We start from the raw sequence: 27,768 nt of genomic DNA, 5'->3' as shown, positions 1-27,768 counted from the left end.
GTGTAGGGTGGAGCAGATCTGCAGAAGATGATTCTTAGTGTCTTCTCTACCTTCAACTCTAGGTGTTTCTTTTGTTTTGCACCTTAGAGAGGGTCTGTCTTTACACTCTCACAGTTCTTCCAGCCGTATTCCACTGTCACTGGTCCTTCAGTGCCTTTTCGCCTGTTTGGGAGGGAGCAGGGAGTCAGCAAGGACTCCATAGTTGTTTAAGCCTCAGTCTAGGCAGACATTCCTGTCCGTGAGTCTCAGGAGTGTGGCCTTCCCACTGCTCCTGCACCCCCACCTAACCCTTCAGAGTGTTTTTTCTGTTCCCTTCCCCTCTCTTCACTGACTTTAACCGATGCCCTAAGGTTGACAGGGTTCATTGTCTTCCCCCACCCCCACTGAGGCTTTTGTTTCATAGAGGAGAAGGGTCCAGGTGAGGTTGCCAGTCCCTCCCATAGCAGTTGCTGTTACCCTGTCATAGGTCTACACCAGGAGGGTCACTCTGTCAGGATTCTCACTGGTCTTTTATGTGGGCATTTGGTGAGGTCCTTGGAGAAAAGCCAGTAAGAAGATGTGAACCCCCTGACTCCACAGAGGCCCTACACTTTCTCACCAGCCTCACTGGGCCCCCACCAACTCATTCACTATTTTAGCTAAATGCTTACTGGCATCTGGCTGCATCTGCCCTGGGTAAGGAAGGACTGTCCTTTCTCTCCCTGCATCAGCCTGTCCCTCCTTAGATTGCAGGCTAGTTGGCTGCCCCACCTCTCTCATGGATTTAAGAAGAGCCATGACCTTGTAGTTTGCCCTGCTTGAGCCAGAGACTTTTTCCAGTTCTGCACCATGAATAGAAACTTCTTTCAATAATTGCCTTTGGACTAAGTGCCATGGCTCACACCTGTGATCCCAGCTATTTGGGAGACTGAGGCAGGAGAATTACATGAACCCATGAGTTAAAGGCCACAGCAAGCTATGATGGCACCACTGCACTCCAGCCTGGGAGACAGAGCAAAACCCATCTTTTTTAAAAAAAGAAAAAAATTGCTTTTGAATAATTCTCTATAGTCTAAGGAGAGCTTTTATTTGGTTGTGTGTGTTTTATTTTTTTTTTTTTTGAGACAGAATCTCGCTCTGTCACCCAGGCTGGAGTGCAGTGGCGCAGTCTCGGCTCACTGCAAGCTCCACCTTCCGGGTTCATGCCATTCTCCTGCCTCAGCCTCCCGAGTAGCTGGGACTACAGGCATCTGCCACCACACCTGGCTAATTTTTTGTATTTTTAGTAGAGACGGGGTTTCACTGTGTGAGCCAGGATGGTCTCGATCTTCTGACCTCATGATCCGCCCGCCTCAGCCTCCCAAAGTGCTGGGATTACAGGTGTGAGCCACCGCGCCCAGCCTAATTTGGTTGTTAATCCACAGTGTCTGCACCATATCCTGGTTGTGGTACACAGCAGCGAGTGTTGATACACTCACTGTAATTTAGCAGAGACATCCATCTTTCTGAAGAGCCGTAAGGCAGAGCAGATAGTGCATATAGTAACAAGGCTTGGAAAGAATTCTTGCCTTTTTCTAACAGCAGTGGGTAAAGTTTTTAAATTTGTACTGGTTTCCACAAGATGGCAATATAAATATATGATACGTGAGAAAAAGTGATTCATTGATTTTTTACAAGTCAGTCATTTGAGTAATTGGTAATAGGTAATAGTTTCAGTTTTATCTTTTATAATTGTAACAGTCATATGTATGACCTAAGTAATTTTTATTTTAATGGAAGGTTTTCTAAGCTTCTGTTTATTTAGGTTATTAATATTCTGCTGAAAACTATTTTAATCTAAAGTTTTCATGCATGATGCATACAATCTTATTTAGCTAATTTATATTGATTTAAAGGTTTATTAGACTGTTAAATGTGATACTGTGTTAATAAAATAAACACTTTGACAAGTTTCAAAACAAAAATATTAATTACTAAGTCAGTGACTATTTCATTTTTCACTGATGTGCAAATGAAAACATCTAATTTTATTGTTAAGAGGAAAATATCCTCTGCCATAGGCTTAGTTGTTTCACAGTGAATACATGAACATTCTCTTTTGCACTATAGAAGGAAATCAGAATGAGACCTAAAAGAAAGAAAATGCAATCAGCCCTCTGTATCCAAGGATTCTTCATCCACAGATTCAACCAACCACAGATTGAAAATATTAAATAAATAAAAAATAATACAAATTTAAAAAGCAGTATAGTATAACAACTATTTATATGGCATTGACATTGTATTAGGTATTATAAGTCATCTAGAGTTGATTTAAAGTATATAGGAAGATGTGCGCAGCCTAAATGCAAATACTACACCATTTTATATCAGGGACTCCAGCCTCCTCAGATTTTAGTTTCCTGGAGGGTCCTGGAACCAGTCCTCCACAGATACTGAGAGGCCATGTTAAATAAATTTTTGTTTTATTTTTTGACTACTGCTTTTTCCACTTCATGCCATCTGGCAAAAAAAATAAACAAGGCTTAATAATTAAAATCTTAAGTTTATTAGATTCCTGTAGAATTAGAGCGAAAGATGCATTTTATTTGTTTAAAAAAAATTTTTGTTTTCATTTTCAGGTGATGCAGGCATTTCATCATCATATGACAACTGCATTGGCATTGACCTGCTAGAAATTCTAGCAGTAGCAGTTTGTTAGGCCAAAGGTTTTTTCTTTTTTCGTTTTGAATTTAGAATTTACTTTTCTACTGTATTTTAATATTCATTGCTTTCACAGATCCAGGCCTCTTGACATTTTGGTGGCTCTGGTGTTTAATGTAATGAAATACCATAAAAAGTAGAAGTAATCTCTGAAGATTCAGGGAGCTCTCTGCTGCAGTGCTAAGAACAGGTCCTTTAGATTCATGGGTTGTTCCCATTAGATGTGTACATTTAATATTTGGTTAAGATTCGTAAAAAGGGAGATGAAAGAATGTAAGAAAAAGCCTGTGAGATGATGGAGCCCTCGGAATAGGGGTCATAGGTCAGTGAAACTGCTGATAAGAATGCATTAAGGAAGGCATGATTTGTAGAAATTGGAAGATGAAGATTTAAAATTCAGAGTTATGGTTAGGACAGATCAAAAGATTTTAAGTTTATGATCCCTGCAGCCATCATCTTTAGGCACCCAACTATTAATAAAATGGCAGTGTGATGTCATTGTCCACAAAGAATAATTCATCTTTCAAATGCCTTTTCTAATTGTTAAGTGCTAATGCCTTGATTACTGTCAGTAATTTAAATTTTCTATAAGGTTACCAAAGGTTTTGTGACTTAACTCCCGCAAAACTAAAATATAGCCAATCTTAGGCCCAGATTACAGATAGGGAATGCATTTGGAACAGTCACTTTTGCTGTACTGTGGTTGTTGGGGGAAGGCAGGAGGAGATTTGCCTGATAAAATAAGTGGGAATTGGAGGGGAGAAATGTCTAAAGGCAGCGACGGGGATCCTGTGGAGGAGGAATGGAGCCAGGAATAAAAGGGGAATTCCTGGGGAAGGGAGCTCTGCACTGCTGGCTGCTCTCTGGCAGGCCTGACTGGCAAGCCCTTGGGTGAAGGGAGAAAATTTGTACCCCAAAGAGGTGAAAGAGCATAGCATTTGAAATTGGAAAACATGACATTTTGACCTTAATCCAAACTGTTAACTCTTCTGGGCCTTAGGTTTTACATCTGTAAATTAAAAATGCTAGTCCTTGCCTATGTGAGGGGACGGGATTATTGTAAGGCTCAGATGTGGTCATGGACACTGTAAAGAGCTGTGGAATTGTCACCTGTTATCTGGTTATGTGAGCCAGGGGTCTCCACCTGGACTCATTAAAAAATAAATAAAGATGCTAGATATGAACTGCCACGTAATTACTAGTCTTTTGCAGTAGTAACAAAAATAGAATTCACTGATGCATCATAAGGGGTAAATGTTTTCAGGACAAACTGTAAACTGAAATAGTTTTAAGGTAGAGTACTGTCTAGTACTCTTCAGCTGAGGGGCAGGCTTCACACAGAATTGCACTGACATTTTTAGAGTAAACTGAGATGCAGCAGTTCTTGTAGTTCTGGAATCCATGTTTAAATCCTAGGTAGTTCTAGCTCTAGAGATGGCAGTCCAACAGTGGCTTTAGATGTGTGTTTGTGACACAGGAGGGTGCTTAGGCCGAGCTTGAGGAACACAGGAAATACTGCATAGCTCCTTCTGTGCCCTCACCCGGCTCCACTGCGTTTTCTTCATGGCCGTCCGTCCATCACTCTCTTGTTTACTGTGGTTTCCCCCAGTGCCTCCCCTCCCCTCCCCCAAACTCCTACCTCAATAGAATGCAAATTCCATAAGGCAGGGGCTTCTTTTTGCCTGTTTTGTTCTCTGTCAAGAGCCTTCCTAGTACATAATAGGCATTCAAATATTTATCCAAGGAATGAGTACTGGATTTCATTGATGTATTGAAATAAATGTGTAGAGACAGGCCCGTGAGCAATAGGTAAAAGAAGGCAGGTCTGAACCCAGCAGAAGAGGAACACCTGCTGCTCTGTGAAGAGTGACTGTTGGGCTGTCACTGCCCGGTTTTCTGGTCCTCTGATTTGTTGGTAGGCATTGCTGGTCCCTTACCTGTCTCTTTTTCTTTTTTAACCCTAGCAATAACATCGAAGATGACACAGTTCTAAAAACCAACAAGCACATTTACTCCCAGCTTTTGAGAGCAACTGCAAATAAAACTGCGACTCTTCTGGAAAGAATCAACGTTATCGTCCACCTGCTGGGCCAGCTTGCTGCCGGCAGTGCAGCGAGCAGCAGTGCCATTCAGTGACTGAACAGAGCCGTGTCCCAGACACACTGTCAGTGCCTTCAATACGGAGCCGGTTTGTTCATTCGGTGCTTTGTTTCATTAAATAATAGGGAAATATCCATTTAAAACAGGTATATCAGTGGAAACACAGAGTTATTTTAAGTGACAGACAAATTACGGTTGAGTTCTGTGGCTTCTTCACTTGAAGTGTTAACATCAGAATCAAACTTAAAGCTTCCACTATTTATTTCTTTGAGAAGTACATAGTACCTCAATATTAACAGACTTGCTGTGATACAGTTACACTTTCACATATTTTTGAAGTATGTCAAGCTACATGGGTCTAAGATATGATTATTTTGGATAAAATGTTACTTTGGTCAAGAGAACTTTTATCCAAATGACATTACAGGTTCAAGTGGGTTAAGGAGACTTCCTGTACATCTTCAGTGTTTCCTTTTAAATTGCCCAGAAAAAAGGTGTGTTCTTCATAAGCTTCAGTGCGGGATTTTTCAAAGACTAGCTGTTGTGCAATTTGCTGTATTTAATGCATGTTCTGAAAGGATTCACTTTTGACTTTATATGACAGTTGATCAAGAACAGGTACTACCCCTTTTTTTCATTTTAAACTTGAAACTGTGAATAAGGTAAGAAAACTATTTTGAATAAATAAGCTATTTATTTAAAATGTCTTTGTATTTTTCCAATTTCCATTCTTCACATTGAGTTTTGATTTGAACTCAGTCTAAAATTAACAAACTTTACAAAGCAAAGCTCAAAACATTAAAAGTAAAATTCTGCTGTCCACTAAATTCTCCCTAGAATATTTTACTTATTGCTGCTGCTACATGGCTCTTGTCCAGTTACACACAAACATCCCCTGTTCTTTGTAATGGCTATAGTGCACAAGGCTGTTTTCGTTCATAATTCATATTTTCAATTTCAAGACAGTGTAACAGATAAAACAGGCTCTTTCGAGGTGAGGTGAAGGTCTGGACTTCTGTGCATGACACCATTATGGGTAGGTCTGCTGCGTAGGCCTGGGGGCAGGTGCGCTGGAGATTCGGCCAACTCGGTGCAGGCCCTCCACGGTGGCCAGACCCCCCTCCCACACCAGCCAGACCTCTGAAGGAATTCCAACTATCCTAGAAGACTGTCTAGAAGACCTAGTTTTAAGCCGAATTTTTACAGAGCTATGATGTAAAAGAGACTTCTTTCTCTTTTACAGAGATTTTCAGGTGGTTTTCATTGGCTGAGATTTTTTTGTTTTGAGACAGGGTCTCACTGTCACCCAGGCTGGAGTGCAGTGGCAGTCTCGGCTTACTGCAACCTCTGCCTCCCAGGCTTAAGGGATCCTCCCACCTCAGCCTCCCAAGTAGCTGTGACTACAGGTGTGCACCACCACGCCTGGCTAATTTTTTGTATTTTTAGTAGAGACAGGGTTTTGCCATGTTGCTCAAGCTGGTCTCGAACTCCTGAGCTCAAGGGATCCACCTGCCTCGGCCTCCCAAAGTGCTGGGATTATAGGCGTGAGCCACCACACCCAGCCCACTGACAGTGAGTTAACATCCATCATAGCTTAGCAAAATTCTCTCTTGCCATTTGTCCACTTAGCTGTTGTTTACTTAGTTTGCATTTTCCTTGGAACAGATTTGTATCAGTTTGCAAAAACTAATCACTGGAACATTTAAAGTTTTGCCTAAATTGTAAAGCAGTTGTACGAATTCAGCAGTGTTTCATTTCAGGACCACTGTCATTCGGTTTCCCCTTGTAGGAAGTGTACACACATCATAAAACTGTCTTTGCCCTGCTAGATAAACCTAGAGACTTCTGTTGATTATAATCAAAGATTATATACCATCTTTTGGGTTAATGAATTCAAAAGGATGTTCCTACTTAGGTAGCAATGAGCTGGGATTAGGGACATGAGAGATGCTTATCTTTCCTCCCAGCCCCTCTCCTTGGCTGAAACAACCTTTCAGTCAAGAGGAAAATTTGTTCTTAAGCAAGTAAGGATAAATTCTAGTTACCTTCCTTTGTCAAAGCAATAACATGAAAGTTCCTACAGGGGGGAATAAAGATCCTTATAAAATACATTTGTAATTTGCTGTTTTTAACTTAAAATTTCCTGAAGTACCTGTGTTTTAGCTACTCCTTTAGAAGAAGAAATTTGGTATTTGTGGCCTGATCATTGAGGCTACTGAATCCATTTCAGTTAATTTCGGATTCTGTTCACATCATTACAAATGACATTGGGTTTTTGTTTGGGTTAAGAGTTAATAGCCATATTATGTAAGAGTTAAAGGGATATAATGCCTATCCTAGATATAACTGATATTGGAGAAATAAAATCATCCAACTAGCTTCAAGAGTCTCCTTTTGGTAGTCTGGTCTTTAGAACCTAAGTAAACTGTCATATAAAGTGGTAGGAGAAAACACTAAATGAATTACAGTGAACCAGCAAAGCTGTTCTGTTCAGGGCCATTTGGGTTGCAGGCCTGTGTGTTCAAACAAGAGGGTGCAACTCACTGCAGGGCCCGAGACCACCACAATGACACAGAGGAAGTGCAGAGGGCCCTGGGCTGGGATTTGGAGATGAGGACCCAGAGCTACCACTGGGTTTGACTTTTGGCAGGATACAAACAGATGAACTTTGGCTAATATGACTGGAAATGTGTACAGTAGTATCCATCCTGCCACGCTGACAGAGTTGTGAAGATCAAGAGAGAAATACACATGAAAACCTTTTGTACACTGTCTTTAGAGAAATGTCATTCTGACAGGGACTGTGGAGGGCAATTTATTTGAATCCCGTGACTTTCCCATTAAATCCCTCAGTAAAATCATCTCTGTGGCATCTCCTTCCTTGATAGCTTGACCCAGGGCTCTGGCCGCCCTTCCAACTCCCATCAATCAGCTGGGCACGCAGTTGGGTTGGGCGGAGCCCCACAGAGTAGAAAGTAGGCAAAGATCATTGGATGCTTAGTTTTTGTTTTTTTGTTTTTTTAAACCTTTTAGGTTATGAATTATGTTTTCCCTGAGCAATTGTTTTTAAATCAAGTATTTTAAAAGTTCAACTAAGACTTTTCCCATTGGGTTTTAACTTACAGTGCCATATTTTCTTCAGCTACTGAAAATCTGGTTTTCTTTGTAAACAATATCAGAATTTTTCTCTTAGCGAAGTCCTATGACTCTCCATTTCCTACTTTTTCTTATTACATGTTCAGTGTGGAGATATGGACATCACAAACATCAAACCACTTCTCTGAAATAAACTTTTTTGGAAATAAGCCATTAGCAGGAAGCCAGGAATTCTGTTGTTTGTCCTTGTCATTAACTACCTTCCAGTATGCATTGCCTTTGAAAAAGAAAATGGAGTTGTATGCATAGGAGTAATAAGCGGAATCTATATTTCTAAAAGGATGGTTTTGTGGTATTATTGCTGGAAAAACTTCAGTAATCTTCTTTGGATAAGAATTAAGTACTCGATTTCTGTTGACATCAAATGCAAATACCTGCAAAGCAAATAAGATAGACTGGTTCTTCTGAAAATTATTAATATTTTTTGGTTAATTTATAACAATGAGATAAGTAACTCAAGACTTTGTACCAAATTCTTTAGACTTGAACTTCTTAATTTTCCATCGTGCTCTGCCATTGCTATTTAGATCTGAAGTGAGTACACGTTTTTTGGGTTTTTTTTGGGCCCGGTCTCACTCTTGCCCAGGCTGGACTGGAGTGCAGTGGTGCAATCACAGCTCACTGCAGCCTCGACCTCCCAGGCTCAAGTGATCCTCTTGCCTGAGCCTCTTAGGCAGCTGGGAGCACAGGCACGTGCCACCACACCTGGATAATTTCTGTATTTTTTGTTAAGACCGAAACATGGGTTTCACAGTGTTGCCCAGACTGGTCTCAAACTCCTGGGCTTAAGCGATCTGCCCACCTTGGTCACCCAAAGTGCGGGATTGCAGACATGCGCCACTGTGGCAGGCCAAGCACAGCCTTTAAATACGAACTTGGTCATCTGACGAATCTCTATTAGGGATGACAGAAGCATTGCTAGGCTGAAGAGCCTTCTACTTACAAGGGACTCCTTGAAGAAGTAAATTAACTTCTGTCTTCGGTCATAAAATGCCGTGTCTAGGGGACTTGGGATGCCAGGAAATCCTTCTGAAATCAATTTGGGATAGCTTTTTCCTTGTTCATCCTCTGTGAGGGCCTGATCCTTGTCACTGTCATATCTCCAGTATTGATTTCCTGAGAGCCAAACAAAATACGTTCATGTTGTTTATTACTATTAAATCACGTGACAAAGAGGACAGTTTTCAATCTAGGTCTCAGCCAATCCTGTACAATGTGTTGCCATGATTCTAGGAGAAAGCGGGGCTTTTGGCATCTGAGTGAAGCCTCCACTCCGCCATTTCCCCGGGTCTTGAATTACTCCTACATTTAACCCAGGAAGTGCGTTATTCTTGGCCATCACTGCTGCAGTTGGAATGCTGGTTGCCTTTCACAGCAAAAGTAAACCCTGCCCCATGAACATCATCCTCCCGGCTCTCATCAAAAGCAAAAACAAAACAGCAAAAATCATATCTTTACCTTAGTATCTTAATGTTTTTTTCTTCTTCCTTTATAGTCTAAAGATGTTCCTTTTAATGTTAGCGGCCCAAGGCTTGGAATCACTTTCCTATCCTAATCAATCTAAGCCCTCTTTTTACTGAAGAAATCATGATCCTTATGATTGGATTATACCTTGAGTGTTTCAGAGTCCTCTAGTCCCACCACCACACCCATCTTACAAACAAGGACACTGGAGTAGAGAGCTGAAGTGACTCGTCCACAGTCGGACAGCCTAGGCTGAGCCAGGAATGCAAGCCAGGACTCTCAAATGCCACTCCAGAGAGGCTCCCCACTGTCCTGTGAAATGGAACTTTGCTCCATTCTGTTTCAGAGTTCACATGCTCATTTTGTGCTCTAAATCAGTAGGAGCTTATTTTAGCCTCTTCTTGTTAGTTCCTAATCCTGAATATTCGGCATCTTGCCAACAGAATAGACTAAATCCACTTAGATACTTTGGTGTTCACAGCTCACAGAACACCCCAAGCAGTACGTTCCTTAGCAACCAAATATTTAATATACTTGGAAAAGTTCACCGTTGAGAACAATGTGACATATGTCCAGTTAGAGATGCAGTTCACTCTTAACAGGAATTTCTTTTAATCCAAAATATTCATAGCAAATTAAGATGTTTTTAAAGCTCCAAGAATAAAATACAGCTGTATTGTAGCAGTTACCCTATGATGACCTAAATCTATAATTAAGATTCTTTGAGTGTTGCCAACATAAATTCTGTTTGGGACTTCTTAAAACCCTGAAAGATGTGCTTCTAACTCTGAAAGACCTGCACTGTAAACATCAGCTGTAAGGCAATTTCTCCATGTAACTGAACTAATTCTTCCTTTGTGTGATATGAAGGAAAACTGAGACCAAATTTATATACAGGATCCTTATGGTAAAATTTGCATATAAAGTTCATTCGGTTTGGCTCTCGCCTTGTTAAGTCTTTTTGAGCAATTTAAAGCCCTATGGTTATATTACCAGGATTCAGGCAGAGGGGCTACACAGCTTGTCTCTGGATAGGAAAGGGGAAGGAAAAAGCAGTGACCACAGAGTCATGTTTATGATCGGACTCTGTGCTGTCTGGTTTTGCAAAGGCAGCGCGCCTCGTGCAGCGGGTCCAGGGTACTGGATGAGACCGGGTGTGAGTAAGGAGCAGCGGCAGGAAGAGCCCCAGACCTGCCTTTCTTTGTGTGTTCCCCATGACCCCCCAGGCTCCACCACATCAGTTTCTGTCTTCCAGCAAAACACTGACCTTCCGTGTTGAGCAATTGCCATTGATGGCTCATGGCCTGCTCAGTGAAGTCCAGCCCGGACCCTGGCATTTGAGGCCCTCCGTGGTTGGGCCAACCCGCCTTTCTAGCCTGATCTCATCCCGGGTAAGTCTGTCACCAGCTTTGATGGACCCCAGTCTCACAGCTCTGTGGCTTTTTCACTCCCAGCCCCTCGGCTTCGCTCCTGCTGCTTGTCTCTGACCACTTCCACGCCCTCATCCACTCTCCATTCTGGGTGCCTTTTTCTGGGCATCCCAGATCCCACCCATCCTTGAGTCTAGGCCAAGACCTGATTCCTGGGGGCGCCAGCACCCAATTCCAGGTGGCAGTGATCACCTTTTCTGCTTGGTCTGCCCCTTAAAAATACTTCCGTTGCTAGATGTCCAAGGTATTTTATTTTCCCATCAGAACCAGATTAAAACTCCTGCAGCACAGGGCCCTTTCTTACAGTTTTTTGGCAGCCACCTTAGTACCTAGGAGAGTTCACTCACTCATTCGGTGACTTAGTGCCTTCTTAAAAAGATCAGGGCCTGGGTGCAGTGGTTCACACCTGTAATCCCAACACTTTGAGAGGCCAAGGTGGGAAAACGGCTTGAAGCCAGGAGTTCAAGACTAGCCTGGGCAACATGGTGAGACCCCATCTCTAAAAAAAAAAGAAAAAATTGTTTTAATTAAGCCAGGTGTAGTGGTGTGTGCCTGTGGTCCCAGCTACTCGGGAGGCTGAGGTGGGAACAGCACTTGAACCCGGGAGGTCAAGGCTGTAGTAAGCCGTGATTGTGCACTCCAGCCTGGGTAACAGTGAAACTGTGTCTCAGAAACAAACAAACAAAAAAACGGAATAGAACCCAATCCTTGTGCCCTCAGAGCTTCCAGTCTGATGGAGCAGACAGAAATTAAAGCAAGTAATGACGAGAGCATTACAACAGATTCCTTGATAGGGGCTCAAGACATTCCTTCTGAGTGCATTCATTTAATAAGAGAAATAGAACCATCCATGAAGAATCTGTACCTTGAAAAAAATAACGTTCATCTCTTTTCCATGTCCAGATGTGAACAAAGGCATCTATGTTGTGTGTTGGGATTCCAGGCCAGCCAGTGAGGATTTGGATAGGGTCCCCATAGCGTGTCCTATTGTTGCGATTTTCATAAAGCCAGTACCAGCTGTTGCGGAAGAAATACGTGCTAAATCTCACCATCACCTCTCCGTATTGGTTTCTCTCTTTGCGAATCCAGTCAAATGCAGTATCAAATGATCCCTCACAGGAGCCTTAAAAAAAAAAAAAAAGCCACTTGTCACATACATGGTGTAAAACTTATATTTTCATATGTGACTTGAATGAAGACAGTTGCAAAGCTGGGGCTTTCTATAAAAACACCTTAAAGCAAGACACCATGTAAGGCTGAAGTGGGGCCAGGTGCAGTGGCGCATGCCTGTAATCCTAGCACCTTGGGAGACCGAGGCAGGAGGATTGCTTGAGTTCAAGACCAGCCTGGGCAAAGGTGAAACCCAGTGTCTAAAAAAAAAAAAAAAAAAAAATACAAAAAGTAGCCGGGCATGGTGGCACGTGCCTGTGGTCCCTTGGCACAGGTTACTTGGGAAGCTGACGTGGGAGGATTGCTTGAGCCTGAGAAGTTGAGGCTGCAGTGAGCTGAGATCAGTCCACTATACTCCAGCTTGGGCGATAGAGTGAGACCCTATCTTGAAAAAAAAAAAAAGATTGAGGTGGTGAGCAGAGGGAGCTGGAGGTGCCAGGCTGCCTGCTACAGTCCTGGTTCATAGGCATATCCTGCCTTCATTCTTCACAGTGCCCCAGGCCACTCTCAGAAGCATCTCAGTTTGGTTGTGAAGTTATGTACGGTTGACCACCCTAAATATAGCTAGTGAATACCTCCCTTGACACCTTGATGGCAGTTTGACTTCATTAGAGGGAAGAAGTTTGATTCTGGGCTCATGTAAGAGTAAGATTTCCACTGGGGCAATTCCGTGTGTCCTGGCTGTTGTTGTCTCCAAAGACAGTGCTGAGAACGGGCGGATGTGAGAACAGAAATGGGGTGGTCTCTGTTAGGGACTTTTTTTTTTTTTTTTTTTTTGAGACAGAGTCTTGCCGTCACCCAGGCTGGAGTGCAGTGGTGCAATCTTGGCTCACTGCAACCTCCACCTCATGGGTTCAACAGTTCTCCTGCCTCAGCCTCCCAAGTAGCTGGGATTATAGGCGTGTGCCACCATGCCCAGCTAATTTTTGTATTTATGGTAGAGAAAGGATTTCAACATGTTGGCCAGGCTGGTCTCGAACTTCTGACATCAAGGATCCACCCACCTTGGCTTCCCAAAGTGCTGGGATTACAGGCGTGAGCCACTGTGCCTGGCCTAGGGACCTTTGAATGGAAAAGAGGAGAACAGCTTTCTTCCCTTGGGCCTCAGTACTAAATTACTAACCACTTTAATTAAATAATCAACCACTAGAACGTTTGGCCTGAACAATTTTAAATAGAGATTGGAGCTTATCCTGGCCAGGCTAAGCTCAGTTTTTTGGGATTGCAGTAAACTCCCAGGGCTTCCAGTGTGTGCATCTCTGGTGGGATGCCACAGCACGGGTTGGGGGCCCGCTTGTGTTGAGAAAACCACCGCATTCACTGTCCTCCCGGGAAATGCATGTGGTGAGAGAGGACACAGGAGGGACTGGCTGTCGACTGGGCAAAACCACTTTTTAATTGAGAGAATGGCATCAGGGAGCTATAGGGCGGCTGCCCTTGGGTGACATGAGTTAAACAACGTTGCGCTCTTAGGCCCAGGTTCCCAGTGAGGAGTGAGTGGGGTCCTGCTGTGCTCTGGAATACAGTGTCCTCCGCTAGCTCAGGATGCCCTCCCCAGCAGTCTTACCATACAGCTTTTGAATCGCTTTCCTGTCTGACCAGTCCAACTCAAAGGCAGGCTCCTGGGGAATGTAATTTGGTTGCATTATGGATCCCGTCCTGTAGGTGTGAGGCAAGCCCAGGACATGGCCAATTTCATGGACAGCCACCTAGAAGGGGACACACACCACAGGCGCTGGGTGAAGCCTGGGCGATGGATCCCTGCGTAACAGACGCAGGCCTGTGCTTCGAGAGGAGCGGTGCTTGTGAAGAGGGGAGCACCGGTGAAACTGGGGAGCCATTCCACAGATTCACCTCCTCAGAGGATGTGGACACTACAGGGGAAAAGCTTGGACTTTTTGGACGTCAGCCCATGAGCACTGCTGGTGTCTTATCAACATGAGCGGCTCAGGACCACTGACCTTGAGAAGGCTGATGCCCATGTCACTGGTGGGAGGCGTGAAGTGCTCATCGTCGTCAAAGTGAATGTCACCTAGGCGCCAGGCGTGTGCAAACTCCTGCCCGCCCCCATCGAAGGCCCGCGGACAGCCCAGGTGCCGGCCTGGCAAGGGAGAGAAGGAGGTGGTCCCGGTGAAGGATGAGTGCCCCACAGACAGACTCCTCACCTAGGGGGTCCCCAGCCTCCAGGAACCGGCAGCAGAGGCAGACAGAGGGGCAGCTCCTGGGTAAAGTCCTCAGTGTGCGGAGGGTGGAGACGGTTTGTTTATAAACTGTGTTTACAGTCCACAGACTGTCAGAGACCAGCAGGCACCAAGTGCCTGGGAGCAGAGGGGAGGGGGGGCTGGGTGAGAGCCGGGCTGGGGGCCTGGGAAGATGGCAAAAAGGCCTCACCCGGACAAGACTGGGGCCAGATCCTCGACTCTGCGGAGGTCGTGAAATACTGGAAGCCAGGTCCCTTAAAATTTGTCTTTTTCAGCCAACCGTGTCCCTGTACTTCTCACCCTGGGACATTAACCCAGTGAGACCAGAAGACAGCCCTGAGCACCCCCAGGTGACAGACGGGGCTGCAAAGTGGCTTGTCTGCGCGCTGCTTGTCTCTGACCACTTCCACGCCCTTGTCCACTCTCCATTCTGGGTGCCTTTTTGTGGGTATCCCAGATCCCACCCATCAGGCCAAGACCTGATTCCTGGGGACGCCAGCACCCAATTCCAGGTGGCAGTGATCACCTCTTCTGCTTGATCTGCCCGTTAAAAATACTTTCTGTTGCTAGATGTCCAAGGCATTTTGTCCCGCTTTTGTCCAATTGTACGGGGGAGGTGGTGGCACCTGTTCCTGGCCCCACCCTGTCCTGAGGTCCCAGCTGCTGCTCCCTAGGGAAGCTGGAGGCACAGGCAGGGGGCCCGAGTGGGACTTTGAGGAGCAGCCCGGGCAGCAGCCTGCGCCTAGGGCCGGCCGTAGTGTCCCCGTAGGCCACACCAGGCTCTCTGCAGGGTGACCGTGATTCTGACAAGACGACCCTGACCGGAGGCTTCTGCCTGCCCCGCTGACAGGTGCCCCTGGGACAGGCCGGGAGGCCTTAGCCCCCCGTTCTGCAGGTGGCCGAGGCGGGGGTATGTGCGCCGGGGTCCCGAAGGAACTGGGGCCGGCAGGTCGGGAGCCCGGGGCACTCTTACCTCTCCCAAAACCCAGCTTGATGTCGACCGCGGCCCCGGGGGCGGCCAGGTCCTCGCGGAAGTCCAGCGGCGTCACCTCGCTCCACATCCTGAAGGCCAGCGCCACGATGCGCCGCTGCTCGGCCGCGGACAGTTGGCTGCTCAGGGCCTCTCCCAGCAGCCGCCAGCTCAGCGTCCTCTTGGAGAAGACCTGGGCGGCTCCGCCGTCAGGGGAGCCCCGGGGCTGCCAACCCCGCCGGGACAGGGACAGCGGCGCCCGCGGGGAGCGCCTGGAGCGGGCTCTGGGGGGCAGGCCCGGGGGCGAAGGCAGAGCGGCGGGGGGCGGTGGGCGCGTGTCGGGGACCCCGCAGCGCGGCCGGTTCATGGTCGCCAAGGTGGCCGCGTCCAGCTCCCCGCTGGCCGGCAGCGCGTTCGCCCGCTGGAACCTTCGCACCGCCTCGGCCAGGGCGGCGCCTTTGGGGGTCTCCGGCGGCCCCTCGGGACTGGGCCCCCAGGCCGCCCGCACCCCCGACCAGCCGTATCTGGACAGGAACCGCTGTGGGAGAGAAAGGCACCCTAATCTGGGCCGCCTTGCTCGGGGCCCTCCCGGGCTGCCCTGCCCCAAAGTCTAGAGAGACAGAGACATGGGGATAGAGACAGAGACAGAGATAGAGACAGATAGAAGCAGAGAGACAGACAGGGAGAAACAGATGGAGATAGCAATAGAAATAGGAAGACAGAGAGAGAGAGAGAGAGATACAGAGAGAGTGGCAGTGAGAGACAGAGACAGGAGAGAGGTAGACAGGAGAGAAGGAGCGACTCCTGGGCGCCTTCCTGAGTGCGGGCCCTGCATGGGCACCAGGCCGAGTCAGAGGCGCCCCAGGGCCGGAGGAGCAGGAGACCTGGGCAGCGGGGTGGGCAAGTGCCGGGAGGAGGTGAGAGGTCGCGGGGGAGGAAGACGCTCCCGCCGGCCATGCGGGGCAGGTCGTGCGGGGCAGGTGGCGGATGCCAAGGAAGTCCAGGCGTGGCCACACCGCAGAGAAGGCCATGGGGAGGGATGTCCTGAGAGCTGGGAATTCGAACTGAAGGGCTTGGCACTGGTTGGGTCTGAGGACCTGGGAGGCTTCCTCATGGCCGCACAGATGGAGGGAGGTCGGCGGCCTCCAGGTGGCTGAGGGCCTGGCTACAGGGCGGCTCTCCTGTTCCCTGCCCTGGTCTCTGGGGCACCGTGGGAGCTGGGGATTGGACTTGACCCTGAGCATCAGCTCCAGGCCTATGGTGACCACAGGACCACGTGCCAGGGCAGGTGAAGGGGCCTCATGGGTCCACTCCCTGCCCCCCACCACGACTCTCTGGAGGAGGGGATCGCCTGCATTGGACCTCCTGGGTGCTTCACCACAGACTCCAGTGAAGTCCACGGATGCCACCCCAGACAGCTGTTAGGATCCTTACTATTGCGGTGTTGGGGAACCTTGCAGGGCTGTCCCCTTCTCTACATCTAGAGATTGGCATGGTGAGCAGCCACAGAATACCTTCGGACAGTGCCTTGGCCACTACAGTATCATATGCTTTCCTTTGGAAAGGCACTTGGCATTTGAGTCTATTGTCTGCGCACTGACATTTCTTTCTCACTAGGGCTGACCTGTGGGGTTGTCGAATCAGGTTAAGCATCGATTCATGGTTGTTCCAATAGGAGCCACAGGAGCCACTCCTCCCTCCCAGCCCAGCCTGCCTGGCCCTTCTCTGCCCCTGCACAGCCGGCATCCTGGCCTGTGCCTGTGCATGTGCCTGTGCGTGCGCGTGCACGTGCCTGGGGGTGTTGCTGTTCTTCCAGCTTCCTCCTACCTGCGCAGCGTGGAGGTCGGCAATGGGCTTGGCCTGGCGCAGTGGGGATGGCTCCAGGTCCGAGCGGTCCCGGCTGTGGAAGAGGCTCTCAGGCTGGATGGGCCAGGGAGCAGCCAGCCAGCAGAGCAGCAGTGTCGGACGGTAGATGGAGGCGGCGAGCATTGGCCTGGTCTGAACCCTTGCCCTCCCTGCCTGGCTTCGTCCCCGTCCCCGTCACCTCTCCTTAAGGAGCAGCCCCTAGGGTGGCTTTTATAAGCTACCCAGGAGGGAGCACCCAGGTTTCCAAGCATTTCTCACCCAGCCCTGAAGTGTGCCCACTAGGAGGCCACGTGGCAGGCCCTGGGCGTGCTGCCTTTGAAGACCCCAGGCTCACCTTTCTTGTTGGTGTGAGAACTCCTTCTTTCAGCCTCCAGAGTTTGCCATGTCCTCGGATAATTACACCCTCCAGTTGCCAGTGCCTGTGGGTTCCATTTCTATGGAGATATACTGTGGGCAAGTTTGCCGCTAAATAAGCTGTGGAATTAACAGAGGCACGAGACTGCGCTCCTAACAACGTGTCCCGCAGAGCCGAGCCTGAGTTTAAAAACCCGACCGTTAGTTTGCTAACAGTTTGGGTCACTTTTTTTTTCTTGGTGAACTGGGGTTTGGAAGATTTTTAGTTTGTTTCTCAGACATTTTTAGTGTGGCTTTTCTTCCTTTTGTTTATCTTTATATAAAGGAGATCTTCTGAGCAGATAGTATAAATTGTAAAAGTACTGAGAATGAAGAAGACATTCTGTGATTCTGGTGGTGACATTTCAGTGAACATTCTTGCAGATACATATGCGCAGGTGCCTAGAGAAGTATTTGTGTGTGTCTCTCATTTTACATGAACTCTATTCTGTATTCCTTACAAGCCAGCACAACGTTACAGGCACTTTTCTGTTTCTGAATGTAAGTATTTATCGTTCTAGTTAATGACTGCACGGTGTCCCATTCTGTGGGTAAAGATTTTTATATGAGGATAAACTAGAATCACCTCAGCCCACTTACTTTCCCCTCACGGAGAAGCCTCAAGTTTCTCTGGGATCCCGAAGACAGAGCCTTCCCTGAACTGGGCTTTTATTTGAGCAGACATCCTCCCGAGAGTACAGACTGACTGGGTCACAGCCATCCATGGGAATATGGAGAATCATAGAAATACGGAGAGGCCAGGTGCAGTGGCTCAGACCCATAATCCCAGCGTTATGGGAGGCTGAGGCAGGAGGACTGAGGCCAGGAGTTTGAGACCAGCAAGGGCAACAAAATGAGACCTCATTTCTATAAAAAAATGTTTAAAAATTAGCTCGGCATCGGCCGGGCGTGGTGGCTCACACCTATAATCCCAACACTTTAGGAAACCAAGGTGGGTGAATTGCTTGAATCTAGGAGTTCAAGACCAGCAAGAGTTCAAGACCAGCCTGGGTAACATGGTGAAATCCCATCTCTACTAAAAATACAAAAATTAGCCAGGTGTAGTGGCATGCGTGCAGATAGTTCCAGCTACTTGGGGGAGCTGAGGCTGGAGGATCACTTGAGCCCAGGAGGTTAAGGCTGAAATGAGCTGCGATCACGCCACTGCACAACAACTTGGATGACAGAATGAGACCCTGTTTCAAAAGGAAAAAAAAAGCGGATAGAGTGATGTGTGCCACTTGTAGGCCTGAACTCTAAGACCACCCTCGTATTCTCTGTGATTTCTCTTCCCTCAACTCCTGACCAGATGCAAAGCATTCCAGCAGAAGTGGTTTGGATCCCTGAATCCCCCTATGGAAGGCCACCCTCAAACCCTTGACTGCTCTGTGACAGGAGCAAGAAACATAACTGTATTATGTGGAGCCTAAGATTTGGGGTTAGTGGGTGCAGCAGTTAGACAACCCTAATACAGGCCACTAAATGCTTAGTCTGTCCCCAGAAGGACCCGTAACATGCTCCTCATTCCCTAAGACCTGTCTCCAGTAGAGACTACAGCTTGCCCTTCCCTCCCTGGTGAAGGCTGCACAGGTCAAGGAGCAGGATGGGTTTTCCTGTCCCTGATGGCTGCCTCCACTCAGGGAAGTGCCCTGCTCCTGTGAGCCTCATGACAGTTTTCTGGGTCACCTCCAGCCTTCCTAGTAGCTGTCCTCTCCCCAAGATGCATTCGCCCCTTTTCTTGCAGAGTTCTCCTGTATTCCAGGTCCTTTCGTTGGTTGTCCTGGCTGACCCTGGCATCCCTGTGAATGACTGGTGCATTGCTCTGACCTCCCCCGCCATGGCTGTGATCTGAAGATTCTCACCTCCACTCCAGTCAAGTCACCCATGGCCTGACCTCGCCTGGCCCAGCCCTGGCACCCCCTGGACTGCTGCGCCTCTGATCCCACAGGCATAGGCAGCCCCTGATGCCCACCGCTGGCTCTCCTCGGAGCTTCTCACCCTCTTGTCCCTATCGCATGGCCCTCTGACCCCCAACTGCACCGAGGGTCCTGAGGGTCCTTCTGCCTCACCCACCTAAGTTGTCTTGGATCCTTGGTTTTTACCCTGTCCAGCTCAGATCCCACAGACGCCGACCAAGCCCTTGCCTGAGAGCCTCCTACCACTCCTGCACTGGGGGCCGCACCCTGGGCGGATCTGGCTTTCTGTCTCCTCCATCTTGCTGAGCACTCATTTGCTCATCCATTTCCTTTAAACTCAGGACTACAGCCCCTTCCCCGTGGGCTCCTGCGCTGCACAGCAACCCCCACATCTCCCACTTTCCTGTTTCCTCCTCTCTTCCTGGTGGGTCACACACAGCCCTGAGAGGTTGACTCTCAGGGGCAGGGGAACGGCAGGATAAGGGCAGAGTATGAGAAGGCAAAAGTAAGTAGAGGTTCAGGTTTGCTGCAGGAGTTTCTACCCCAGTATCCAGAGGGCTTGCAGGAAATGAATTAAAGTTCTTTGGGCACTGTGATTTTGCAGATGAGAACTGAGAATTTTATGTCAAGGGTCTCCAAGAAGAGCAGGTGTGCACAGGCCTGTGTGGGGCTATCTGTTAGTTATTCATTCAGTCATCATGCAGCAAATACTTATTACTGTCCTAGGGACAGGGAATACAGAAATGAACATGACAAATTCATTCCCTACTGTATTAGTCAGGGTACTCTAGAGGGACAGAACTAATAGGGTAGATATAGTAAGTAGTATTAACTCACACGATCAAAGTCCCACAATAGGCCTTCTGCAAGCTGAGGAGCAAGGAAGCCAGTCTGAGTCCCAAAGCTGAATAACTTGGAGTCCGATGTTCGAGGGCAGGAAGCATCCAGCACGGGAGAAAGATGCAGGCTGGGAGGTTAAGCCAGTCTAGTCTTTTCACGTTTTTCTGCCTGCTTTATATTCTGGGAGCTGATTAGATGGTGCCCACCCAGATTAAGGGTGGGTCTACCTGTCCCAGCCCACTGACCCAAATGCTAATCTCCTTTGGCAACACGCTCACAGACACACCCAGGATCAATACTTTGCAACCTTCAATCCAATGAAGTGGACACTCAGTATTAACCATCACACCTACCCTCATGGAATGTAGATCCTAAGTAGGGAAGACAGACAATAAACAAAAAAGAAATGGAGAATTCCAATAGTGACAGGTGCTAGGAATAGAATTAGGGAAAGTGAGTGTCTATGGGGAAGAGTGAATATTCGGGTGAGCAGGAAAGACCTCTTGTGCAGATGAAATCTGGGCAATAGCAGAAAGATCAGAGGGACTCAGTCACATGGGACCAGGGGTTCGGGAGTGGTGTACATTTTAGGCCAGGAAAGGGCAAGTGCACAGGCCCTGAGGCTGGGACTGGCTGGGCAAACCTACAATAGTAGGGAAGAAAGAACAGCCTGGCTGGACATGAGTGGGAGGAGTGAGCTGGGAGGGGAGGATGAAGAGGAGCAGGTGAAGGTCAGATGGGGAAGGACCCATAGGGCAAATGAGGAGTCTGGGTTCACTGTAAGTTCAGGTGGAACATTTTGAGTGGACAATGCCAGGACTGGCTACTTTTTAAAGAACCTCTGTGCATTTCTGAGGTTGGTGTAGACTGTGTCTCCTGGGGTGAAACCCTCTGGCTATCGTCAACTCCTCTCTGTTTTTCTGACTGTGCTGCACCCTAGAACACTTTCCTGGGCCCTAGGACACAGGGCTTTCCGGGGAAGGCACTGTCCTACACTGTGACCCAGGGGATCCATTCCTCACTGGGCCCACACCAAATGCTACGGGCGGAAAGGCGGGACCTGGGATGCTGGGAAGGGGTGCTCAGGAGGAGCTTGGGCACCCACCACGATCCTTGTTCTGCTTGAAGCCTGGCAGTTCTGTCCATTCCACCAGCTCTGGTCAAAGACTATCCTTCTGAAAGTCAAATCTGAAAACTTGCATGACAGCTCTCCCCAGTGGGGTAAGATGATTCCCCTTAGGGATTACTGTGGCTTAAATGTTTGTGTTCCCTCCACAGTTCATGCTGAAACTTAATCCCCAGTGCAACCGTATTAAGAGGTGGGGCCTTCCTCAGAAATGATGCCGCATAGCTACAACTATCTGATCTTTGACAAACCTGACAAAAACAAGAAATGAGGAAAGGATTCCCTATTTAATAAATGGTGCTGGGAAAACTGGCTAGCCATATGTAGAAAGCTGCAACTGGATCCCTTCCTTACACCTTATACAAAAATTAATTCAAGATGGATTAAAGACTTATATGTTAGACCTAAAACCATTAAAATCCTACAAGAAAACCTAGGCAATACCATTCAGGACATAGGCGTGGGCAAGGACTTCATGTCTAAAACACCAAAAGCAATGGCAACAAAAGCCAAAATCGACAAATGGGATCTCAGTAAACTAAAGAGCTTCTGCACAGCAAAAGAAACTATCATCAGAGTGAACAGGCAACCTACACAATGGGAGAAAATTTTTGCAACCTACTCATCTGACAAAGGGCTAATATCCAGAATCTACAATGAACTCAAACAAATTTACAAGAAAAAAACAAACAACCCCATCAAAAAGTGGGCAGAGGACATGAACAGACACTTCTCAAAAGAAGACATTTATGCAGCCAAAAAACACATGAAGAAATGCTCATCATCACTGGCCATCAGAGAAATGCAAATCAAAACCACAGTGAGATACCATCTCACACCAGTTAGAATGGCCATCATTAAAAAATCAGGAAACAACAGGTGCTGGAGAGGATGTGGAGAAATAGGAACACTTTTACACTGTTGGTGGGACTGTAAACTAGTTCAACCATTGTGGAAGTCAGTGTGGCGATTCCTCAGGGATCTAGAACTAGAAATATCATTTGACCCAGCCATCCCATTACTGGGTATATACCCAAAGGACTATAAATCATGCTGCTATAAAGACACATGCACACGTATGTTTATCGCGGCACTATTCACAATAGCAAAGAGTTGGAACCAACCCAAATGTCCAACAACGATAGACTGGATTAAGAAAATGTGGCACATATACACCATGGAATACTATGCAGCCATAAAAAATGATGAGTTCGTGTCCTTTGTAGGGACATGGATGAAACTGGAAAACATCATTCTCAGTAAACTATCGCAAGGACAAAAAACCAAACACCGCATGTTCTCACTCATAGGTGGGAATTGAACAATGAGAACTCATGGACACAGGAAGGGGAACATCACACTCCGGGGACTGTTGTGGGGTGGGGGGAGGGGGGAGGGACAGCATTAGGAGATACACCTAATGCTAAATGACGAGTTAATGGGTGCAGGAAATCAACATGGCACATGGATACATATGTAACAAACCTGCACATTGTGCACATGTACCCTAAAACCCTAAAGTATAATAAAAAATAAATAAATAAAAATAAATAAAAAAAAAAAAAAAAAAAGAGGTGGGGCCTTGAGGAGGTGATTGAATCATAAGGCTCTACCCTTCTGCCCTTAGAAGCCAGGCTTCAGAGAGCATTCAGCCCTTTGCCCTTCTGCCATATGAGGACACAGTGTTCAAGGCACCGCCTGGCAACAGAAACTGGGCCCTCGTCAGACACCAAGTCTTGCTCTTGGACTTGCCAGCCTCCAGAGCTGTGAAGAAAAAAATGTATTATTTATAAATGACCCAGTCTCAGGTATTTTGGTATAGCATCACAAATGGACTAAGACGGGGATCATAGGCTTGAGGGCCTCATTACTGAAGGGTCTTGTTCCCTGAAGTTATTATTCTTTAAGAAACTTTATGGGTACGGTGGCCTCGTGCAGCTTGGGTGCTTGACTTGGGGAAGTATGTTCACCATATGGATGTTTGCTCTTCTTTCAGAGGATTCTTCTCTCCAATTATTACTAAGCTTTGGAATGTACTGGCTGCTTAAGGCTGAGAATGTTTGATTAACCAATTGCTCATTGCAGGTTAATTGGATTTCAAGGAAACCAATTGGATTTAGGAGGGAAAATGTCAGAGGAAGACACGTGACCTACAATAAAGACAACATGAGGGACAGGGGTTCCTGCACAAACTGGTTCCTGGTCTGTGCAGGCCACCTCCTGTTTCTGAGACTGGGCAAGGGTTTGGCTTGGAGCTTCTAGAATCTCTGTAAGCCATGAGATGCATAACCTAATTGTCAGTGGGAGAATTGAAGTTTTTTCCCCTGAAACATTCATCATTTACAAAATGGATTTGCTTTTTTTTTTTTTGAGATAGGGTCTCACTTTGTTACCCAGGCTGAGGTGCAGTGGCACAGTCACAGCTCAACTGCAGCCGTGACCTCTCTGGCTCAAGTGATCTTCCAACCTCAGCCTCCCGCAAGTAGCTGTGAGCCACCATGCCCAGCTAATTTTTGTATGTCTTTGTAGAGATATGGTTTTGCTATGTTGTCCAGGCTGGTCTTGAACTCCTGGGCTCAAGCAATCTGCCCACCTCGGCCTCCCAAAGTGTTGGGATTACAGGCATGAGCCACTGCACCCAGCCTGGATTTGCATATTCTTAGTATAGTTGGACAATAATATTTGGAAACAGTCATTCCCACAGGAGATCTTTGAGCCCTATGTTCAGCGAGGGGTCAGTTCTGACTCTGAAAGTGAACAGAGCTCAGGGGGCCCAGGTGCTGGGGAGTGATGCCATCAGCATCAGGGCAGTTATTTCCAGCTGCAGAGCGTGCCTGTGAGAGGGAAAGACTCTTCCCAGTGTCTGTCCTGATTCCCTTCTGTCCAGACTGCATTTTGGTCCCTTTTCATCCATGAATAAACCCTTTTTCCCGTCTCTGGGCCGGCATAGGACCCTCGGCCTCCTGGGGGAGAGCTGCTTGTGTTTTACACATGTGAGAGTCTGCATTTGGGGCTTGTTCCTCTCCCCAAAGGATGCACATGGAGGCTGCTCAGAGGTTGCAGGAGGGAGGCCCTGCTCACTACCCGCCTGCACTTCTCTGCCGAGGGACACTCAGGCCTCCTGGCCTCCGGATGAGAATTATGCTCATTGTTGCTGGCGGTATCCCTCAGAACGCTCCCAACTGGTTCTGCTCTGAGAGTGGGGCCCTCTGATGAGATGCCCTCAGTGTGCTGGTCAAACCCAGCTCTTCTCAGGGCAGCTGCCAGGGCAACAGCAATGATACCAGCGGAGAAGCTGAGATTTCCCAAGCACGATGGTAAATTCTGTATGTCAGTGTGACGGGGCCAAGGGATGGCCAGAGACCTGGTAAAACACTGTTCCTGGGTATGTCTGTGAGGGTGTTCTGCGAGAGATGAGCATTTAAATTAGTAAAGAAGAGCCAGCCTCACCAGCAGGCAGGAATCACCCAGTCCACTGAGGGCTCGAGGAGAACGAAAAGGCCGAGGAAAGGCAAATCCTCCCACTTCTGTGCTGGGACATTCATCTCTGCCCCTTGAATCCTGTCCATGCAGGTTCCCAGGCCCTCAGACCCCGGGACTTACAGAAGCACTGCTTTCTCCCCAGGCCTTCTTCAGATGCGGACTGGAAGTCACACCACCTGCTCCCCGGCTCTCAGCCTCCAGGCTCAGGCTGAACTGCAAGCACTGGCTTTCCTGGGTCTCCAGCTTGCAGCCCACAGATGCTGGCCTCCTCGGCCTCCAGAATTATGTGAGCCAGTTCCCCTAAGAGCCCCCTAGTCTGTCTGTCTGTCTGTCTGTCTGTCTGTCTCTGTCTGTCCATCTATCCTATTGGTTCTGTTTCTCTGGAGAACCCTAATACATTGAGAGAACCCCAGAAGCAGACCAGACTCAGAGGGAGGAGGAAGCGGTCTGGCCTGGCTCAGAGATGGGATCTGGCTGGTTACGTGGGACTCCTTTCCCTCCCTGGAAATGCAATTTTTACGGGACTTGGGGGTGTTTGGGTGAGAGATGAGGAAAAAGTTATGAACTCCCCAGGTCCAGAAATTTAGTCACACGACGAACACTCAGTAAAGTAACTCAGTAAGTCAGCTTGGTGACAGGCCCCATGAGTATGAATCATGCAGAATTTTCCACACAGATTAAAGCCCCTGTCGCCGAGGTTACACGGCAAAGCTCAACTCACTGCTGCTGGACCCATCTGCTGGCCTCTCTCCCATCTGTACCACGTGGCCCCTGGCTCCCATCACCCCTGATACTCCTGAAAAGCTGCTACACATGTGCCGCCCCTGAGGGACTCATCAGGCTGAAAACAAGAACCAGCTCCTTCCATAACTGCACCATGCCTGGGTCTCTCTGCTGGCTTGGGGAGGGGACACAGGTTACATGTCAGAGGGTCCAGAGGCTTACAGGTGGACACAGTACCCTGGAGAAGAGTGTAGGAAGGAACCATCTCAGGCCCAGGACCAGTTCCTGTCCTGCTGCCGAAAGCGGGTTGACGCTGAGGAGTCTCTATCTCTACCCTGTCGTCGGAGCATCAGTTTCCCATCCGTTAAGAGAGTTTGAGCTGCTGCCTCCAGATGTGTTCACCACTGAGGAAAGTGCTGCTACAGCCCACTGCAGGTAGGGTCAATAGCTTAATGCCGGTGATTAACAAACAACGTGTAAAATGTTCTGAGAAATAAATAATATTGCTCATGATTTGCTGCTGGGGCTGAGATGAGAAGTTTATCTGGGAAAAGCATCACTGATCATAAAGGTGGGATTCTGATGATTACCCCCCACACCTAGGAGTCCTAGGCCTCTGCTAGGAGCTCAGGGAGCAGAGACAAGCACAGGTCCAGCTCTCAGGGGCCCACAAACACCCTGAGAAGAACAAGGTCTCAGAATGTCAGAGAAGTGGAGTGGCCACAGTTTGGAGCTGCGCATACACATGGACTGTGGGCAGTCAAGTCAGGCTGAGAAGGGGGCTTGGAGACCATGCTTAGGAACATGACCCCCATCCTGCAGTCCTGGGGAGCCCCAAGGTGAGGTGGACTCCAGCGTTCCCATGGGAACACTCTCTCATCTAACTCTCCCTCAGCCCTTGGTCAGCAAAGTTCAAATCTGCCTCCATCTCACTTAACCTTGTGTATGGCATTAAATTCCTCCAAGTCCAGTTCTTCTTGTCTCTGGAATGGAGGTAATAGGAACCACCTGATAGGGCTATTTTGAGGATTAAATGAGATGTTGAAGAGAAATGTTTAAGTCTCTCTTAATTCAGAGTGTTAAGTTTAGCCTAAAGCTGCCTCCTTACATGTTTTAAGTTCAGCCTAAAGAATTCTCCATATATAGTGAACTGTAACCTAAATAGTTACGGCTGGTCTTGAAGTGATCCACCCACTTTGGCCTCTCAAAGTGCTGGGATTACAGGCATGAGCCACTGCACCTGGCCAAGATTTTCTTAAAAGGGCATTTTATTCAAACTCGGAAATGGTTTATCTTGATGTTTACTTTACCAATTCACTTGATTATTTTATCATTTAGATTTGATTGTAAAAGAAAAAATCTCTTAGTAATAGTGGCTTAAACAAGACAGAAGTCTTTTACACTCAAGAAATCTAGAGTTGGGATAGTTTTTGTGCTCACAGTGTCATCTTGTTCTAGAAAACTTCCTTTCCCCAATGTCATCTCAGGGCCCAAGATGGCTACTGGAGCTCCAGCTCTTCTATCTGTATTCCAAGAAAAAGGAAGAATGATGTCAGGGGTGTGCATCTCACTACATCCCCTTGGCTACAACTTAATCACACTCTCATGCCTGCCTGCGAAGGAAGCTGGGAAATGTTGTTCTTATTCCAAATGGCCACGTACTTTGCTGAACATCAAGGATTCTTTTTCCAGAGTAATGAATATTGAGACCACCTCACTGACTCTATCCCTGTCATCTACTTCCTTAGAATTTTTAGTAAAATGATTCTTGCTAGTTTATTTTCTGAAGACTTGTATACAACACAATGTTTTCGTTACCTTCTATTCACAGGGAGGTTGTATTAACGCTTAACTCATTAAGTGAGTGACCACATGTAACTCATGAGTTAAAGCACATAAAACTTACAACAGTGTCTGAGAACATGTCCCATCAATGAGCTGTGGCTGGAAGGTCCAGAGGGAACATCTTCAGTTCTTACCGCTAGCCCCTCTGGGCCTGGGGGCCAGTTGCACTGTATTTTGGCTCTCAAATTCCTGTGTGATCCTTTATTCCTTCCCTGCATGAACTTCTTCAGCAACTCTCCTCAGTCCAGGAGCTGGAGGGGAAGGCACGTGAGAGCAGATGCAAAAAGGGAATGTAGGTCACACACTGTGGCAAAACCCTGTGCAGCACATCTGTTGAGTGTCTTCTCCCACCCCACCCTTCTGTCCCTTCTGATCCCCAGGAAGGACACAAGGAGGCTGGCCA

General features: G+C 47.5%; 3 protein-coding genes across 7 annotated transcripts in view; 1 reads left to right on the top strand and 2 right to left on the bottom strand.

Moving 5' to 3' along the window:
• Nucleotides 1–5,485, top strand: part of EDRF1 (erythroid differentiation regulatory factor 1) — a 47,976-nt gene extending 42,491 nt beyond the window's left edge. For both annotated transcript variants that reach the window (XM_055245728.2, XM_055245738.2), the window contains one exon: nucleotides 4,647–5,485. In XM_055245728.2, coding sequence (XP_055101703.1) covers nucleotides 4,647–4,818 — 172 coding nt within the window. In that variant the 3' untranslated portion in view covers nucleotides 4,819–5,485. The remainder of the gene's footprint in view (nucleotides 1–4,646) is intronic.
• Nucleotides 5,457–27,551, bottom strand: MMP21 (matrix metallopeptidase 21). The gene is made up of 9 exons (XM_055245877.2): nucleotides 27,427–27,551; nucleotides 26,961–27,043; nucleotides 17,001–17,486; nucleotides 15,177–15,711; nucleotides 13,964–14,103; nucleotides 13,570–13,711; nucleotides 11,698–11,955; nucleotides 8,882–9,054; nucleotides 5,457–8,312 (listed from the first exon to the last, which is right to left on the bottom strand). Exons 3-9 carry the CDS (start codon nucleotides 17,160–17,162, stop codon nucleotides 8,013–8,015), a joined length of 1,710 nt encoding a protein of 569 aa, XP_055101852.2. The 5' UTR covers nucleotides 17,163–17,486; nucleotides 26,961–27,043; nucleotides 27,427–27,551; the 3' UTR covers nucleotides 5,457–8,012.
• The window catches only part of UROS (uroporphyrinogen III synthase), a 41,649-nt gene continuing 41,151 nt past the window's right edge, over nucleotides 27,271–27,768 (bottom strand). For all 4 annotated transcript variants that reach the window (XM_063616831.1, XM_055245961.2, XM_063616843.1 and 1 more), the window contains one exon: nucleotides 27,271–27,616. In XM_063616831.1, the coding sequence (XP_063472901.1) occupies nucleotides 27,567–27,616 (50 nt within the window). In that variant the 3' untranslated portion in view covers nucleotides 27,271–27,566. The remainder of the gene's footprint in view (nucleotides 27,617–27,768) is intronic.

The sequence above is a fragment of the Symphalangus syndactylus genome, chromosome 2, assembly GCF_028878055.3.
Source record: "Symphalangus syndactylus isolate Jambi chromosome 2, NHGRI_mSymSyn1-v2.1_pri, whole genome shotgun sequence".
Classification (NCBI taxonomy): domain Eukaryota; kingdom Metazoa; phylum Chordata; class Mammalia; order Primates; family Hylobatidae; genus Symphalangus; species Symphalangus syndactylus.
The sequence above is the reverse complement of the archived record's forward strand: the minus strand, read 5'-3'. Positions and strand labels throughout refer to the sequence as shown.

Bases quoted from the DNA above. Each gene is read 5' to 3' on its own strand.
- MMP21 (XM_055245877.2), bottom strand. From the start codon at position 17,162: ATGCTCGCCGCCTCCATCTACCGTCCGACACTGCTGCTCTGCTGGCTG. The intron at 11,956-13,569 runs GTAAGACTGCTG...TTTTTTTTTAAG, and splicing joins AGCGATTCAAAAGCTGTATG to GCTCCTGTGAGGGATCATTT. The intron at 9,055-11,697 runs GTACAGATTCTT...TTTGGCTCTCAG, and splicing joins TGAACGTTATTTTTTTCAAG to GAAATCAATACTGGAGATAT.